Genomic DNA, 19,926 nt, shown 5'->3' with positions numbered 1-19,926 from the left:
CACGGGCGCAGTAAGGACAAAAAAAGACCGACTGGCTCCAAGGGGGGCGGGCAGTAAAAAACATCCAAAAATATAACCACCTTTGGAAGCGAGCCTTGCCCAAGGGCTCACTTCCACACACTACAAAACACAATCCCTAGGGCCTAGTGCGCCAGAAAGGCCAATAAACAGAAAAAATGGGCCAATACGCCCCCAGGGGGGTGGGGGTGGAGCGCAGAAAAACATTCCCTAAAAAACGTCCCCTCTAGGAAGTGACCCTTGCCCAAGGGGTCACAGCCATAACAAACAAAAAATCCCCGGTGCCAAGTGGCATTTTTCTGCCCCCCAGGGGGCAAAAAGGCTGAAAAAAACGGACCTATTTGCCCCCAGGGGGGCAGAAAATGTAAATCTACATTTGGCCCCCACCTGCAAGTGACCCTTGCCCAAGGGGTCACTTCCATTGCGATGAAAACAAAGACGCTGAACTGGATGCAACAGGGGGCTGAGAAGGTGTATGCTGATATAAGGGAAACCCTAACAGAATATCAATATACAGGTGAACGCAAGGGTCTATTCTGTGGCAAATATCACAAAGCTTGGAGATATGGAGAGAGGGAGAGGCCAGGTAAAGCTCTCTCAGAGATGACACACAAACCCCGGTCTTCTAATGTTGTCATCGAACTTAGGGGTGCAGATGGGTCCCCCCACAAAACCTGCAGGTTTTTTTGGCACATCATTCCACGCTGTATGCAACGCGGAGGGTAGTTTCCTTGGATACAAATCCCTACCTGGTAATGTTAGAGTTGGTATGGCTAAGTGACAATCAACAGTACTTTCTTATAGCAGACTTTGAAGAGGACAAAATAAAAGCTGCCATTATGCAGCTGGGGTTGGGCAAGGATTCTGGACCAGACGGGCTGCTGGCTGAATTTGATAAAATATGCATAGACATGCTAGCTCCCTTTCTTAACCTCATCACTGCGGCACCAATTCCGCCGCAGTGCTGAACATTCCGATCGCGGTCACGGTCATGACGGCTCCCGGCCGTCATCAGCACACGCCCACCGTGACTCATGACGGCCGGGAGCCGTCATCAGCGTCAAAGAGGTTGAAAAACTCTACGAAGAGGCACTACGGCTGGGACCACGCCCACCTACCATGAGAGAGGGCCTCATTATATCCATTCCAAAACAAGGCAGGCCTGCCGACAACGCAGACGCCTACAGGCCTCTGTCCCTAATAAATTACGATGTTTAAATATTGGCTAAACTCTTGGCAAATCGCCTAATAATTTTGATGGATGGGCTTGTGCAACAGGGTCAGGCAGGTTTCGTCCCAGAGAGGGCCACCTCATATAATCTGCGCACCCTGTTCTCATTTATTCAAGCTATTGATCCGGTGGGCAGTGCGGTGGCGGTATTTCATGACGCAACTAAAGACTTTCACTCTCTAGTGTGGGACTATTTGTTGTCTGTTCTGCAGCGTAAGATTCTGGGCATGGGTACGGCTATTATACCATATACCTAAGGCAAAACTACTTTTCAATGGTGCACTCTCCCACTGTTTGAAATCACTAGGAGCACTAGGCAGGGATGCCCACTGTCCCCGCTCCTGTTTGCCCTTGCGGTGGAGCCGCTAGCGGCCGTTCTTCTACAACACCACAGGGAATGGGCGCTGAGGTACCCCACTAGCAAAAAGAACAGTTGATGGACAGAATGCAGAACAATGTCATACATTCACCCCAGTACAGAGATCTGGGCCTAAATCCATCGTTTTTTTGCTCCCCATGCCTTTCCAGTTTGAACCCAGCCATATGCAAATAAGTTTTGACCCTGCACCCAATGGGAACAGTCCAGACCGAACTGCCAGGTCAGGTCCTCCCTGGACTGGAAACAAGCATCCTAGGACCAGTTTTGCGGTTTCAACCTCATCAGCCAGGATCGCTTGACTCAAGGGGCATGGAGAGCACGGGACCCACGTCTGGGCATACCCGTCCCCACTCGGGGTGACGAATGTAAAAAGAACAATTGATGATCCCTACCCATCTTCTATGTCTACACTCACTTTTGTTTGTCTTGAAAACAAATCTCTCTCTGTCTCTCTGTCTCTCTCTATCTCTCTCTCTCTATATATATATATATATATATATATATATATATAAATATATATGGATGGATGGATGGATGGATGGATGGATGGATGGATGGATGGATAGATGGTGGTTGAACTCTAGTTTTGGAAAGTTCCGTGAAGATTCGTCTAATGGGGCCAAAGTTAAGAGCAAACCAAAAAACGGTTCGTCTATGGAAAAGCAGACCTAACTATAACTGCCTAGTGGCGACCGCTACTAGGTAATATATAATTGGAGTTTTACCTATTTAAATATGCGTGATAAAAGCATCTGCATTGTAATGGCATATATGTGGTAATGACACGGGTTGTATTACATCCATTATGGAACACACAATCCCAACTGTTTTCTTTTGAACCGCCCTTTTTTTATTTAGAAAGATTGTCTAGGTTACTAATAAGTGTAAAATATGAGCACAGCTTGGTTTTTGTACATATAAAGTATCAGTATTGATTGTTGTTTTTTTATTTTTAACAGGGTTTAAACAAGTGTATAGAGGAGGATCTGAATTCCTCTTTTACAAAGGCAAACAAACCAGACCTTAATATAAATAAGAACCCAGGTAAAATGTTCAAATGTTCCTAGCTATAATTTTGTTATAAATATTATGACATGTTTTCCAGTATAGAAAGCAAGTTTAGGCACATAAGGGAGTATTGTTTGTCAGTCCATCTTGGTATTCCAAAATTGCGATAACATTGCTGCAGTTTTTGCAACATATTAGGGTGATTCAAACAGGCAGGTATGGTCTCTCTGTAAGCTTTTGGCCAATTATTTATCTTTTACACGTCACACTTTTTTATTTCATCTTCATGCTTTCAAATTCATTCGCTTTTCATTGTTGATCATAAAGTTAATACTCTAAATCTTGACACTTTTTACCCTCTATACATTTTGATTACATCTCAGAATTAAATGTTGGCAAGAGCTTCTTTGTTGCTAATAGAAAATGTCAGTTAAAAACAGGTACTGCTCTTAAATTGGAAAGGCTGCCCATTCTTCTGACCTAGAAAGAGTCGCACTGAAATAATGCATTACCCCCTCATAAGTCTGCTTCATCCCAGGCTTTACAACATGCGGGCGACCCTGTCCACCACAGGTACAAACTATCCAAATCCCTTCTCTGTTTCCATAAGTACAAAGGATTAAAGCCTCCTCCACCGCCACATATCCTGTATGTTTTCCTGTTGCTGCCATGTAAAAGTACTCATTCTTTATGTACATGTCCCTATATGATTTCTTAGGGCCCGATTCACAGGACTAACTTAAGAAAATCCTAAACTTACTACCAACTAGTAAAGTTAGGACTCCTAACTTTAGGACTCCTAAATGCCTTCTGTGAATACCAAAAGTCTTAAAGTTAGGATTTTTCTCAGTATAGGAGTAGTAAAATCGTAACTTTAAGACTTTTGGTATTCACAGAAGGCATTTAGGAGTCCTAAAGTTAGGACTCCTAACTTCTTTGAATACCGAAATGAGTAAGTGCCTTCTGTGAATATCAAAATGAGTAAGTGCCTTCTGTGAATACCAAAATGGTAGTAAGTTTAGGATTTTGTCTTAAGTTAGTTCTGTGAATCGGGCCCTTATTGCCTTTTGAGATGGTTCTGTAATTGCAGGGCTCCCCGGCCATGTTCCCCGTCCATATGCGAGGCTGGGGTGAGATGAGGAGCTGCTCTGGCTTACTGCAGGAGGTTTACTGAACAAAGGGAGGAGGCTATGTTATTTACTTACCAAGACGCCTTGCGAAGTGGTTCTTTAATTGCACCGCTTGTGGCCGCACTCACCTTCCATATCTGAGAAAGAATGGAAGGATGTAGATGAGCATAATATTCAATTTTTTTACATTAAAGTTATTTGGTGTAGAACTCGGAGGATCAGATTCCCCAGGTGCCAAGAGCCAATTCTATTCTTTCGTCTATGGTATTCTCGTAATCGCTTTTATCGGCGGAGGCCACTTCGTCTGCCCGTTTATAGAAACTTTGAGCCATCTCCAAAGAAAGCTTTTACAGCTGCTAATTTTGCATGAGTGTCAGTTTATATGCTTATGACTTTGCGTCCTGCTGAAGGATTTTCAGGGATCGTTTAATTGCCTTCAGGAGAATGCTGATAATATAGCTGTTTTAGACCACATGGAGGTATTATTACAATTCCTTTAGAATGTCACTTTTTCCAACTTTTCTGCCACTGTTTCAGCAGCTGGAGCTGCATTAGCCAAAAGACATACCATTGGATGAAAATTCGGAAATGAGAAACAACTTGGAAGTCTTTGGTGCAGAAATTTCCGTTTACAGGTTTAAAACTATTTGGAGATGAGCTTAATGAAATGTTTCAGAGATCTGCAGAAGAGAAAAACTTTTTTAATTTTTCCCTTGTAAAAAACCTTTTTTTTAGAAACAAAGCCAGCAAAGGCAAGAAGAAAATTGCTCCTTTCCCTTTTGAGGCCTTGCTTGAGGCTGGATTGCCGCATTCACCAATAATTTCTGACCACAAAGACAGTCTGAAAAAGATGCAGTGAATAAGTGACTATGTGGGAGTCGGATTGCAATTCTTTCTTCCTCTGTGGACTGCTCAAGGGGAGTGTTGTTGGTACTGTTGTTAATCCAGATAGGATCCCTTTCAAGCATACTCCTTCTATTCCTGTGTTCAAATTTACATCGTGGTCATATGACGAAGCAAAGAGGGAAGCTATGTTGTCAGGCATAGAAAAGTTACTCTTCAAGAAGACGATAATTCCAGTTCCACCTCATCAGGAAACAGAGGGCTTTTATTTTAACCTTTACTTAGTGTCGAAGGCAGGTGGATCCTTTTGTCCAATATTAAACCTAAAGCCATTAAACTGATGGGTCCTCCTGGAGGCATTCCTGATAGGCACTCTTCAAGCGGGCTGCTGTTAATAAACAAATGGGATTTTCTGGCAACTCTAGATCTGGAGGACGTAGTGATGGACCCCGATAGCCAATCTTTCCTGAGCTTTTGTGTGGACAACAGTCATTTTCAAATTCAGGCTCTTCAGATAACTCTTCGCATGATGCTGTCCAGGGCCCCTGCATTGGAGAGATTTTGGTTGAAGGTCCAAGGAATGATGGCTTCCACAACCGGGGTGTTTCTATGGCCTTTGTTCCACTTGAAGCCACTAATAAATCATCTTTTAGGTCACTGGAAACTGACATGCGGACAGCAAAAGATAAACACACCTGTCACTCAGGAGATTGTCTGGGACCTCAGTTCCCTCTCTTCAAGTTTAGAGAAAGGGATTCTCCTTAAATTGTTGGTTCTACTTCAGTTAACAATGGATGCTAGTCTGTGGGGGTGGGTGCAACCCTATTGGCCTAGGAGTACAATGGCTAGTGGTCCAAGAAGGAGAAAAGTCAGTCATCCAACTGGAGGGAACTGGCTGCAGTGCAGAAGGCAGTCTATTTTTTTACGTCACAGTTGGAGGGGTAGAACCTTGTGTTCTCCAGTATTGGGGTGTCTTTCATAGATTCACATGCCTGAATCATTCCCCGTCGTCGGAGTGGGAGTCCCACGGTACATAAAAAAGCAATAATATGCCATAATAATATAGGAAAACCTAGTAATTCCCAACCAGGAAGTAAAGTAGCCCAAGCTACAGGAGAAAAAGCTTCCACACTCATGACTATCCCAGTCATTTTGTATAGCCCAAACTGCAGCAAATCAGGCGACAGCACCCACCAGAAGGTTCTCCCCAGAGGCTCAGGCTCTCAGATTTTCTACCGCATGTCGTGTGAAGGGAGTCTCCCTGAGCTCTGCTCAGTACTTCTCTATTTTCCTTCAGGAATCTAGTTTTTGAAGATGTCTTCGTCTAAAAAGTCTTTATTCAGGCCTTGTGACTCTTGTGGTAAGCTCCGGCTGTTTAAAGAAGATCCCCACAAGAAGTGCATCTACTGCCTGTATCCTGAACATCAAGTAAAGGACTTTAAGATATGTAGGACCTTCCCTCATGAGACCCTCAGGGACAGAGAGGGCCGCTGCTTTTGTGGCTCCAAAAGCTCAAGGATACAGACTCTCCTGCTTCTGAGGTAGGCAGGTTTGCCTCTGGGTCTACTTCAGCCTCTAGGAATAGAGCTGCTGAGGAGGTCTTATCTTCTCCTGGGGCAAGGAAGCAACAACCCTCTAAGGGGTCTGAGAGGCCTTCCACATCTAAGGCTACTCCCCCTGCTAAGGAAAAAAGTGGTTCATCTACGCCCCCGAGAAAAACAACCAAGAAATTACCTCAAACATCTTCTGAGAAGTCTTTACCTCAGAAACAGACCCTGTCGTCGACGAAGATCTCCGTTGACGCTACGTCCACGTCTATGGTTTACCTCTCCTAAGCCTGAGATGATAATGTTGACAGCGTCTTCATCGCCGACGATGGTTTATTTACTGTCAGACCTATCTCGTCGATGGCAGAGTCTTCTTCTGCCATCAGCGCCTCGTAGACGGCCAAGCTAAAGAAGATTCCGTCGACGATACCTTTGTCGACGTCATCGTCGACGCTTGCTTTTCCATCGACGAAGAAACCATAGACGATGAGCTCGTCGACGACTACCACACCGTCGACGAAGACACCATCGTCGACGAAGACACCATCGTCGACAAAGACACCATCGTCGACGAAGACACCATCGTCGACGAAGACACAATCGTCGACGAAGACACCACCGGCGACGGAGCCACCATTGTCGACGAAGATAACTCTATCGTCGACGACGACCTCGTCGTCGTCTGCCACCAAACCCAGGTCGACAAGCCCTTTGGTGGGGGCCCCTGTCAACACCACAACTATCTTCATGTACCATCATACAAGTTTGGTCACCGTCTACGGCTTTCATGTCTACACCAAGACCGTCTTTACTTCAAAGACGCGGTTCTAGCTTAGAACCTTTATCTCCTCTACGCATGTCGCCTCAAAGGTACCCCTACAGGTTCCAGACAAGTTACTGGATTCTGAAGATAGTGAGGAGGATTCTGTTATTGAAGAAAGATTTGGAACGGCGACAAGTCCTTCTGAATTGAACATTAAATATCTGGAGGACGACCAAGAAGATCAGCATTCACCGGAGCACGTGACATCGCCTGTGACAAATGTCCCCTCAGCTCAGGTGCCAATAGCATTGCTTACGAACCTTCAATGCATGCTGGATGATTATTACAGGCGTTTTCCGCCGTCAGAGTCAACAGACTCTGTACCTCCTACACCAGTGGTACAAACGCCTATATCTGATTTCAGACCTCCAAGGTCTCCTCCACCTGCATTGTCCAATCAGCCGGACGAACAACATTCTTCTGACGGAGAAGAAAGAGAAGAAGGAGAAGTCGATGACAGATCATTGATGTCGGAGTGGGATGATTATCAGGTGCAAACTCCTTCTCCTTCACCACCGGCTACCTCTGATTCACCTCCAGTGGACGTGGGTGGATTCCACCTTCTAATGGAGCGGGCTACAAAGTGCTTCCACATTGACATGGAGCATACAGAGCAGGAATGCTTTCTATATGATTATAAGGACCAGCCAAGGAAGCAAGCCAATCTATACCAATCATAGATTTCATCTGGAAGGAGGGAATTAAAGTGATGTCTCCTCCGGCTTCCATACCTCCGGTTCTGCCAAGGATTGATAAAAAATATAAGGCTCCTGAAAAGTCCCCTGCTTGCCTTATAGGACAACCGAAATCGGATTCGGTCATCGTTCAAGCTGCACAAAAGAGATCTAGAAACCCTTCTTCTCCAATTGCAGCCCCACCGGATAGAGACAGAAGGCGCTTGGATGCCATTGGAAAGCGTGTGTCAACAATGGCAGGTACCACAGTCCGAGCTGCCAACTCATTGGCCATCTTGGGCAGATATGACCAGCAAATGTGGTTGGGTATCTTGCCATATATCAACTTGCTTCCAGAACCCTCCAAGTCTGAAGCTCTGAAAATCCTGCAGGAAGGTGAAAGGATATCGGCGGAGATGATTGACTCTGCAGTTGATGTGGCTTCAACTGGGTTCAGGCAATTGGCAGGAGCTGCTGTCCTACACAGGCAAGGTTGGCTACGATCCACTTCGTTCCGCCAGGAAGTGCAAGCAAAGGTATTGGACATGCCTTATGACGGAGAGTTTCTGTTTGGTCCGCAAGTGGAAGAAGACCTGCAGACGATCAAAAAGGACACAGAAACAGCTAAATCCCTGGACACCCTACAATTCCGTAAGCCGCCCTTTCGAGGGGCGAGAGGACATGGATCGTCCTCTAACAGAGGCGGATATACTCCGCAGTTCTCCTACAGGCAGGGAAACCAACGCTACCAAAACCAGCATTACCAATCCTACTGCTAACGCAACACAAATTATTCCCAGAACAAGAGGAATCGGCCTACCGCGGAAAGGATAAACGACAATAGGCCTTATCACCAGCCACCGCTACTGCCCCAATCTCACGTAAGGATTGGAGGACAACTATCAAAATTCTACTCAAAATGGTCATCGATAACATCGGACAGGTTGGTCCTGGACATTGTGGCCAAGGGCCATGCCCTCGAATTCGAAAAGTTTCCTCCAAACGTTCCCCCAACGGGCCCTCCTCCAGCTCGTCTCAAAGAGCTGTTTGCCCAAATCAATTTGATGCTGAAGAAAGGAGCAATCGAGAAGGTTCCTCAGACTCTGAGAGGAACAGGATTCTACTCCAGATTCTTTCTGGTGAAGAAGAAATCCGGAGAATGGCGTCCAATTCTGGATCTCCAAGCTCTAAACAAATATTTGAAAAAGCTAATGTTTCGGATGCTGTCACTACAGGAAATACTGCATCTTCTATCAGCAGGAGACTACATGGCCACCTTGGCTCTCCAAGATGCGTATTTCCACATCCCCATCTTACCTCGTCACAGAAATTTCCCGCGATTCAGAGTGGCTGGCAGGGATTATCAGTTCAAGGCCCTTCCCTTTGGGCTGCGCTCGGCACCCAGGGTATGTACAAAGGTCCTGGCTCCGGTAGCAGCACACCTCCGGCTGGAGGGAATACAAATATTTCCTTATTTGGACGACTGCCTTATCAAGGCCAGTTCTTACGCAGACACAGACAACCATTTGTAGCAGTGTCTAGCTCTCTTTCAGTCTCTGGGCCTCTCCGTCAACGTCAGCAAGTCCCAGCTAGTACCATCCCGAAGACGAGCTTTCTTGGGAGCAACCTTGGACATTCAGCTGCTCCAAGCTTTCGTGTCGGACGAGAGACAAAAAAGAATACAGGAGATGGCTCGGAGTCTACTTTCAAAAAAGTCAGTTTCAGTCCGACAGTTCAAATCCTTTCTGGGGATTACATCGTCTTACATTTCTTTGTTACCGAATTGCCGACTCAGAATGAGACCTCTTCAAGAAGAACTCAGCCTGCAATGGCTGCAGGTCTCCGGCTCATTCGAGGACCTCATCCAGATCTCCCCTCGCATTTGGGATGCCCTTCTTTGGTGGATACAAAGAAGGAATCTGCAATAGGGGTGCGCGTTCCTTCAGGACGCACCAAACTTTACAATTACCACGGACGCATCCCTCGAAGGCTGGGGAGCTCATCTTCAGGGTCTGACAATCAGCGGCAAATGGAGCCCTCATTAGAAACGTTGGCACATCAATCTGTTGGAGCTGAGAGCTATCTTCCTTGCCCTCAAATCCTTTCGCGCAATCGTTCAGGGAGCCACTGTATTGGTTCGCACAGACAATACTACAAGTATGCACTATGTGAACAAACAGGGAGGGACAAAATCGTCTCTTTTGTCGCAGGAAGCCCAAGAGCTATGGGCATGGGCAATATGACACAGAATCAATCTTCTGACAGTCCATGTACCGGGAACAGCAAACGTTCTTGCGGCACTCTCAGCAGGACTACAGTGTCCACTCATGAGTGGGAACTTCATCAGCAAACGGTGGATCGGATCTTTCGACAGTGGGGTCATACAGATCTAGACCTCTTTGCGACCAGGAAGAACAGCAAGTTGGCATCCCCACAAAGACTCTCAGGGGAATGCGTCTTCTATCAACTGTTCTCAAATATATGCTTACGCTTTTCCTCCGATAACGTTGGTTCCCAGAGTTCTGCGGAAGATGAAGAAAGAACCGTGTCGGCTGATTGTTATTTCCCCCAGATGGCCTCGCCAATACTGTTTCATCGAGCTCCTTCTCCTATCGGAGTGCGAACCAATTAAGTTGCGGCCAATTCCGGACCTACTCTTCATCCAGCATGGTCAGATTAACCATCCAGACCCGACATCTCTGAAGTTAGCGGCCTGGCGCCTGAGTACTTTGAATTCGCCCATCTGAACATCCCTGCGGATTGCAAGGAGGTGCTAGCCACAGCAAGAGCACCTGCTACAATAAAGACATGCAGACTCAAATGGAAACGATTCTGTATCTGGTGTCTTTCGGCTGGAATTCATCCCTTTTTGGCTAAGCCAGAGCAAATCTTACCTTTTTTCTTACATCTGGCAAGATCGGGATTGTCTCATGCAACCCTAAGGGTTTTCCTAGCAGCGATTTCAAGGTACTGACAAGATGGGTCCACTTCACTTTACTCTTCAAGAATAATACAACAATTCTTCAAGGGACTTTTCAGAATGTTCCCTCCGGTACGTCGTCCACCACCATCGTGGCATCTCAATGTAGTGTTAGCGCAACTAATGCGCCATCCTTTTGAACCTATTCACACAGTCGATTTGAAATTCCTTACGTGGAAGATGTCACTTTTATTGGCTTTGACTTCCTCTAGAAGAGTCAGTGATATCCAGGCTTTCACAGTTCATCCACCGTTCTTTCAGTTCACACGTCTCAGTGGTGCTCCGCACGAATCCAAAATTCATGCCTAAGGTGCCTTCGGACTTCCACCTGAACGAGCCTGACATCCTAAAGACATTCTTTCCTAACCCACAATCCCCTGCGGAAAGGGTATTACATACACTGGACATTAAGAGGTGTTTAAAATTCTATTTACTAGTTACTTAAATCTGATCAACTGTTTATCGCCTATGGTAGGATTCGTACAGGCCAAGCAGTATCTAAGCAAGCAATTGCAAGATGGATCTCTGCAGCTATCGACTTTTGCCATACGCAAGCAGGACGACCTTTGCAAGCAGCTCCAAGAACGCACTCCACAAGGGCAGTATCTTCCTCAACTGCTCTTTTCGCTGGAGTCCCTCTCCAGCACATCTGCAGAGCGGCAACCTGGGCCAGTTGGCATACTTTCACCAAATACTACTGTTTGGATGCAGCCAGCGAGACCGATACTTCAGTGGGTCAAGCAGTTCTGCGTAATCTTTTCAAATAAGGTGAGCCTCTGTTTCCCTCCTCCTCTTCCTGCTGTCAGACGCTTGTAATGCTTATTATTATTATGTACATGCTCAAGTAACTGCATTTTATCATGCTTTTGGAGATATGAATATATATTTCATGGTTATGTACATCTCATATTGACAAGCTTATGCTACAAATAGCGTCTTCCAAGCACGGATGTTTACTGCTATCTACTCTGATTCAGGCATGTGAATCTATGAAAGACACCCCAATACTGGAGAAGAACAATAGTTACTTACCTGTAGTCTGTGGTTCTCCAGTATTGGTGTCTTTCATAGATTCACATGCAACCCGCCCACCTCCCCTCAGAGGCTCATAGGCTACATTGGTTTACCATCACTCCTTGCGAGAAAATCTGAGAGCCTGAGCCTCTGGGGAGAACCTTCTGGTGGGTGCTGTCGCCTGATTGGCTGCAGTTTGTGCTATACAAAATGACGGGGATAATCATGAGTGTGGAAGTTGTTTCTCCTGTAACTTGGGCTACTTTACTTCCTGGTTGGGAATTACTAGGTTTTCCTATGTTATTATGGCATATTATTGCTTTTTTATGTACCGTGGGACTCCCACTCCGATGACGGGGAATGATTCAGGCATGTGAATCTATGAAAGACACCAATACTGGAGAACCACAGATTACAGTTAAGTAACTATTGTTCATCCAGATGGGCAATCAGGTAGCTCAATATTTCCTCAGTCGTCAGGGTGGGAAAAAGCACACTGAATTTTGTGGCAACTCAGATTTGTTCATATGCAGAGGCTCATTTACTGTCTCTGAAAGCAGTGTACACTCAAAAGTTATTGAAATTTCAGGCAGGCAGCCTGAGTTGGAATCCACCGTCCTCTGTGTTGTTGCTAGCGATTCCTCACTTTCAACAGATTTGCCAGTTGTTAGGATGCCTGTGGGTAGATATGTTTGATTCTCCCAGGTATTCCCTACTTCCCAATTTTGTTCAGAGATAAATTGTCCTCAAGAATGGGTGGTAGACACTCTGTCTGTGGCATTGCTAAAGGGCCTTTCCTCTGATCCCCTTACTTGCGAGACTGTTTCAGAAAATTCGAGTGAGGAACCACCTGTTGAAGTCAATGGGGAACTTCGAGTGTCCAGCTGCTACAGTGACCTGTGGACCAGGTCTGTGGAACCCAGACGTGGATTGTAGACAAATAGTACATGTGGACAGAGTCCAAGGCTTCTGGAGTCGTCCAGGAGGTGCAGGAGCACAATACCAACCCTTCGCGTGATGTTTCACTATAGGACGGAGACCTTGAAGACAGTAGCGAATGGCATTGCTTGCGGGTGGGGAAGCGGGCCTAAGGGGTTGAGCGAGGATTCGCAGGGGGATCGCAGTGACATTTTTAAAATTAAAATTAAACTAAATTAAAGTTTGCTTCCTTTCCACTGGGTCCTGCATCTTCTCAGCTTCTGCTCTCCGGCCTCCAACAGGAACAGGAAGCAGGCAGCCAGGCTCCCTCCCCTAGGCCAATCACAACGCTGCAAGCAGCATTGTGATTGGTTGGGATGCTGCCCAGCCAGGGGCTAATGGGGTGCCCATGTCTATGCAGCCTGCATGGAGAAGGGCAGAGTGTGCATGACTGGTCGGCCGACCAAACAGTCTTTGCGCAAACCACTCCTCCCCTGTCCTGCTCAAAGAGCAGAGGAATGACGCCCGCACACCTGCCCACCTGCCCTCCCGCAATGCGTAAAGGAAACATAAAATGGTAATAACTTTCAGTTATTACCATTTATGGTTTGACTTTCGTGCACTGCGAGAAAGCAGTGGAGCGACGCTCCTCCGCCCTAGTGGAGGAGCCGCCTCTGCTTGGAGATGCAGTTGTGGAGTCCAGGCGATCCTGTAGGATCTCAAGAGCTGTCCACGAGCTGTCCCACGCTGGTTGACTCAGGATAGAAGAGTCAGTTGCCAGCAGGACCCCCAACAAACCTTAGAAAATGCAACATTCGCGTCGCACAATGAAATACAGTAATTGGGACCAACAAGGTCTGAGGAATTCACCCACAGCAGGTAAGTTTGGGCTGGCCCACTGCAAGCAGGAGATCCAGCAGAAATCGATGAAGACTCCAAGGGACCTTCTTGTAAAAGGCACAGAGAGGTCTTAGCAGCACAACAAAGATGGAGGCCCACGTCGCATGAGATAAAGTGAGGACGTTGCTTTGGATGCTGAGTGATGCTTGAGGCTGGGGCTTCTTGGAGCTCGAAGACCTCTGGACTGCAGAATCAACAAGCCTTGGTAATGGTAAAGAGACGCTGTGCACCGGGGCTCGGTTCCATCAGCTCCACGAGAGATTGCAGTCTTCCAAATTGCCCAGAAGACAGGTCAGGCCTCGCGAGAACTACCAAACCACCACCTGTGTTATAGAGCCTTGAAGAGTCTGTAGGACAGCAGGCTCCACAGACCGGTAGTCCTCGTTGAGGTGTCTGCGGCTGCAAGGGAGTGACTTCTTCACTCCAAGGGGAGAGTCCTTCCAGCTGACCTTGATGCACACAGAGTGTGACTCTGGGAGAGTCACCGCCACATAAGTTGCAGAGTCTTTGCAGTACAGGGTTGAAGTTGCAGTAGGAACCTTCCTACCAGAAGCAGACTTGTGTTGGGTCCCGGAAAAGTCCAGAAGCAGAGTCCAGTGTTCAGCAGCAGAAGAGGCTTAGAGCAGAGTCTTACTGAGGGATCTGCAGACAAATCTAGGGTCCCACCCTCAGGGAAGTCCTTAAGTAACCCAGGAAGGGGGTTGGACAGCTTCTGCAGTGACCCACCAATTAGGGGGTCTGGGACGCTACTCTCGTGGACTAACCAGTCAGATGATCCCAGGGGCCTCTGCTTATCTTGCTTTCAAGATGGCAGAATCAAGCAGCCACCTTGCGGAGCTCTAGGCACCTCTCTGGGGGAGGTGCTGGACAGGTGGGTGGCCACGCCCCTGTCATCTGTGTAGTTTCATGTCAGAGTGGGATCCAAGGGCTCCTGCATGGTGTAAACCAGTTTATGCAAGGAGGGCACTAAATGTGCCTTTCAAAGTAGTCTGGTGGTGCTCGGAAACACCCCCACCCTATCACGGAGACACCAAATTCTAAAGGAGAAGTGGCTACACCTCTCCTCTACAGGAATTTTTTTGTTCTGCCTTCCCCTGCACATGTTAGGCTCATCAGCAGGAGGGCAGACCAGTGTCTGTTGTCGGCAGCAGCACTGGCTTGCACTCATACCCTGTAACACTTCATAGGTAAGTATGGGGGGCTCCTCAAAGGAGTCCCCCAGTATGTGGTATCAAGCAACTATCACTGGAATCGGTGTAATTGCATGATTTGAACAGGTTTGATACCAAACAGGACTAGGTTTGGGGAAGCCATTATGTAGTCGGACATCTTATGTTGACGAGGGTCCACTACATACCTTAAGATGGCTTACCCCCACTTACCACGCCCAGAGAATGGAGTCAGGGATTTGTATGGGGTGCCTTTGCTCATGCAAGGGCACTCTCACACTTAGTGCCATGCAACCTGCCCTTGGGCTGAAGAGCCTACCTTAGCGGTGAATTATAGGGCTTAAGTGCAGTGACTGAGATATATAGTAAAACTTATATCTGTGGTGAAAGGTGCATGCACTATTTCACACAGGCTGAAATGGCAGCTGTGTTGACACAGTTTGCTTGATCTTCCATGAGTGGCATAATGCATGCTGCAGCCGGTGGGAGACTACTGGTGTACCAATGCCCTGGGTACTTTAGTACCTTCTACTAGGGACTTACAGGGGCATACCTGTATGCCAACTGTGGGGTGTACAAAAGTACTTACCAGTAAATTATAGAAGAGAACACCAACACTGGGGTCCTGGTTAGCAGGACCCCATTGTACTACAGTCTAAATACTAAGTCAGGCAAAAACCGTGGGCAACCATGTCAGAAAGATCCTACTTTCCTACATAACTCCCTCCCCCAAACGACAGAAGATAATACTAGCTTTGCCCAATTGAGCCTTCATTTTCTAAGTGGAAATATCAGGAAAGTCTATCTGCGTTGGCATGGTTACTCCCGGGTCTATTCTTCACTGAGAAGTCCATCCCCTGTTGGGAAATGGCCAACCCCCTAGTTTTCGGTTTTCACCTATCATCTTTTTAAGCCATAGGAGGGGCTTGTGGTCTGTCTGAACAATGAAGTGAGTGCAAAACAGTTATGGTGTCAACTTCTTCAAGGCCCAGACCACAGCAAAGGTATCCCTTTCTATGGCTGACCAACATTTCTCTCTGGGGTCAACCTTCTGCTTATAGAAACTTCTGGTTGATCCTGTCCCTCTTTATTCAGTTGTGAGAATACTGCTCCTATTCCTATCTCAGAGGCATCTGTCTGGACAAATAATGGTTTGGAGTAATCAGGACTCTTTTGAATTGGAGCTGAGCACGTGGCCGTCTTCAGGGTATCAAAGGCCTTTTGACAGCTAACTGTCCAATCTACTTTCTTAAGTTTCTTCTTAGAGGTACAATCAATGAGGGATGTCACAATGGACCCATATCCCTTCACAAATCTTCTGTAATACCCACTCAGAAAAGCTCTGACCTGAGTCTGAGCATCGGGAGCAACCCAAGCCATAATTTGGATTTTGCTCTGTAAACGTTGAACTTGGCCCCCACCTACCAGGTGGCCCAAGTAAACAACTTCACTCTTCCCTATCTGTCACTTACTGGCCTTGACAGTGAGGCCTGCCTTTTTAATACCTCCAGTTCACTCCTGAGGTGGATCAGGTGATCCTGCCAGGTAGAACTAAATACAGCAATATCATCTAGATATGCTGCACTGAAGTCTTCCAGACCTGCCAGAACTTTATTAATTAACCTCTGGAATGTGGCAGGTGCATTTGTGAACAAAAAGGTGTTAGAACCTGAGATGCCAGGTCACCTAGGGTAGCCTGGCCTAGGGGTAAGACATGCAATTCTAGAGGCACAGTGTGAAGGTTGCAGACCACCCAGCAGTAAATCCACGCAATAGCACACAAAAACAACACTACACCAAGTATAGGAAAATACGTACTGCTTTATAAAAATAATATATTCTGTTCTCTTATACTTTAGAATTTACAGTTCATTACTTTTCAATCAATCAGGTGAAATAACAATCCGCTAAAGTTTTGGGAGAGAAATCTACCACATAGTATAAGCAAAAGCAGATGTCATGGAATTAATAGCAATCTATTTAGCAATGTTAACTGGCATTAAAAATCCACATCAACAGTATCTTTCATTGCATTTAAAAGTCATGTACACAGTAGCTCTATTTTCAGGACTATTAACTTATCTCAATGTTTAGCAATAATAATACATCTGGTCAGTTCAAGATTGACCAAATCTGACTTCAGTGAGGAATTCCAGTTTATCCCTTAGTTTAGTTATTAAACAGCAAGCTTTGTAATGAGCTTAAACCTTCATTTAACCATCAGGTTTCTTTATGTTGCTCCCCAGCCTGTATTAACCAGGAAGTAAAACGACCAGTGCTTTAATTACTTCACTGGAGATGTTAGCGCCGCTTCCCCCTTCAATTCTCCTCCTTACTTGTAAATGATATGGCCGGAATCGTCTTGCGCCAGGCTTAGAAGGGGACAGCAGACAAAGGGGGTCGGGGAACCAAGGTAGGCGAGGCCCTCACGCCTCAGAAGGCTCCTCTCTATTCACTTCTCCTCCCTCGAGCCAGCTCCTCAGCCTGGCGCTCGAGTGGAGGAAAACCAGGGCTGATGACACTTTGCTCCCCCGGCCCCTACCGGGCCTCTAAACACTCTCTCCCTGCTCGGACCAGCTCCTCAGTGTGGCGCTCGAGCGGGAGGGAAAGGGCGGATCTCTCGGCGAGCTGGGAAAGCCGGCGCGCCTCCTCAGTGTTGTCCGGCGGGGGCTGCTACTCCCGCTGACATGCGCGGAAGGCGCTCACGCTGGTGTCTCCTCTCGCTGCGCCCGCTCACAGAAAGGACGCGCTACTCACGGGCCTGCTCTCTCCTTGCGCCCCTCCTTCCGGGGATCAGCATCAGACGGGGCATGCGCGAAGGCGCCTTCACTTTCCTCAGAGCTAGGTCGCTACCGGCAACGCATCCAAAGCGCGGTAGGCGCCCCCGGGGTCCCGCTTACGAAGGGAGGCCTCGCAAGGCTTCTCAGGCTCAGTGGATCCTCCGGGGGCGCTGCCACGGAGCGCGAACAGTGCCCCAGGGGTCCCGCTCTCAGTTGAAGACAGTGAACAAGTTCCTCAGCCCACACTTTCTACCTAACAGATGGGGAGGCTTGCCACACGTCACAGGACCAGTTTGGGGTAAGGAAATCTGGAAATAGTCCAATGGAAGTACTTCCTTTCCACACTATAGTGAGGAGGGGGGATAAAAACGGGGAGGCTCCTTCAGAATGAATCCACAGAGCTCTTCTTCAGCACTAATCCCCTATCCCTCCTTACTGGGCAGACTAGGGGCACAGGGGAACTCTTAGTTCAGCTCCCAAGGCAGGGTTCTTCTCAGCTCCCAAGACTACTAGAATTAACCCCTTCACCTATCTGTCCAGGATCAGCAGGATGAGCTAACTTGGCTAGGACAACAGGACATAGGAGGTGGGAAAGCCTTGACAGAGGGCTACTCTTGTAGAGGAAACCACCCTTCAGAATCCTACCCCTACTAGACCTCAGCCTTCACTCTAGCTGCTCCTCACTGACAGACAAAATGGCTGTCCAGCATTCCGCCTTATATAGGCTGCCCCCTCAGTGGTCCAGAATGGACCAGAAGGTTCTGGAACGCCCTATCCTAGTCTATGGACAAGTTCTAGGCTTGGCAGTTAGGGCAGTTGGTAGCCACCATTTTGTGGTTCCAACTTTCCCTGTCAGAGCAGGCCTCTGAGCCTGAGGTGAAAGATTTTGAGGGGAAAAAAACACCTATCCCCTTGACCAATACCTATAAAAAGTAGTAGACACAAAAATTATTAAGGGTATGAGGGGCAAAAAGGGGACAAAATAAATAATAATGAGGAGGGACTACGCAAAAAATCCAGACAGGTCTAACACGCGTCCCCCCCAGCTGAAGGGGAGGAGAACTACCCAACCCCTTGGGAGTCCTCATCACTAAGGCGGAAATACCTGGAGAGACCGTCTGCATTGGCGTGGTCCACTCCAGGCCGATGTTCCACCCGGAAGTCCATTCCCTGTAGGGAGATAGACCACCTCAACAGCTTGGGATTTTCCCCCTTCATTTGCATCAGCCAACGAAGGGGTCGGTGGTCAGTCTGAACTAGGAAGTGCGAGCCAAAGAGGTATGGCCGCAGCTTCTTCAGGGCCCACACCACCGCAAAAGCTTCCCTCTCAATTGCACTCCACTTCTGTTCCCGGGGAAGCAGTCTCCTGGATAAGAAGACTACAGGCTGATCCAGGCCCTCTTCATTTAGTTGCGATAACACTGCCCCAATGCCATGTTCGGATGCATCTGTTTGGACAATGAACTCCTTGGAGAAATCGGGAGCCTTCAGGACCGGTGCTACACACATGGCCTGCTTCAACTTTTCGAAGGCTTGCTGACAAGCCCTCGTCCAAACTACCCGTCGAGGTTGTTTCTTTGAGGTGAGCTCTGTGAGGGGCGCTACAATAGTGCCATACCCCTTCACAAAGCGACGGTAGTAACCTGTGAGGCCCAGGAAAGGTCGGACCTCAGTCTGTGTCTTGGGGGGTTCCCAGGCCATGATTGCCTCAATCTTTGCCTGCAGGGGCTGCCCTGACCCCCTACCCTCCAAGGTACACAACCGACCCCTGCCCAATCTGGCATTTGCTGGCCTTGATTGTCAATCCAGCCTTTTTCAGTGCCTGGAGAACTGCTTGCAAATGTTGCAAATGGTCCTCCCAACTGCTACTGAAGACAGCAATGTCATCCAGGTAGGCAGCAGAGAAACTCTCCATTCCAGAGAGGACCTGGTTCACCAGCCGCTGAAATGTGGCAGGGGCGTTCTTGAGCCCAAAGGGCATTACACAGAACTGGAAGTGTCCCTCAGGCGTGGAGAAGGCTGACCTTTCCTTTGCTCCATCTGTCAAAGAGATCTGCCAGTACCCTGAAGTGAGGTCAAAGGTACTTAGGTATTGGGCAGCTCCTAGCCGGTCAATTAACTCATCCGCCCTAGGGATTGGATGAGCAACAGTCTTTGTAACTGAGTTCAGTCCTCGGTAATCCACACAGAACCTCAGTTCTGGTGTGGTGCCCGGTGGGGCGGCTTTTGGCACTAGCACCACCGGACTGGACCAAGGGCTGTTGGAAGGTTCTATCACTCCTAGCTCCAGCATCTTGGCAACCTCGCCATGGATGCTAGCCTTCACCTTGTCCGACAGCCTGTAGGTCTTGGACTTCACTGGGGGGCTGTCTCCTGTGTCCACATCATGGGTACACAGGTGGGTTCTTCCCGGGACAAGGGAGAACAGCGAAGAGTACTGCTCCAATACCTGGCGGCAATCCTCTCGTTGCTCAGGAGTTAGGGATGGGGAGAGAATCACTCCCTCCACCGA

At 47.7% G+C, this 19,926-nt stretch overlaps 1 protein-coding gene across 12 annotated transcripts in view; it reads left to right on the top strand.

Annotated features, from left to right (window-relative positions):
- Positions 1–19,926, top strand: part of SYCP1 (synaptonemal complex protein 1) — a 6,803,167-nt gene that overhangs the window by 394,261 nt on the left and 6,388,980 nt on the right. For all 12 annotated transcript variants that reach the window (XM_078644363.1, XM_078644366.1, XM_078644361.1 and 9 more), the window contains one exon: positions 2,588–2,672. In XM_078644363.1, coding sequence (XP_078500489.1) covers positions 2,588–2,672 — 85 coding nt within the window. The remainder of the gene's footprint in view (positions 1–2,587; positions 2,673–19,926) is intronic.

Source organism: Lissotriton helveticus, chromosome 5_1 (assembly GCF_964261635.1).
Source record: "Lissotriton helveticus chromosome 5_1, aLisHel1.1, whole genome shotgun sequence".
Classification (NCBI taxonomy): domain Eukaryota; kingdom Metazoa; phylum Chordata; class Amphibia; order Caudata; family Salamandridae; genus Lissotriton; species Lissotriton helveticus.
This window is presented reverse-complemented; position numbering and strand designations above follow the sequence as displayed.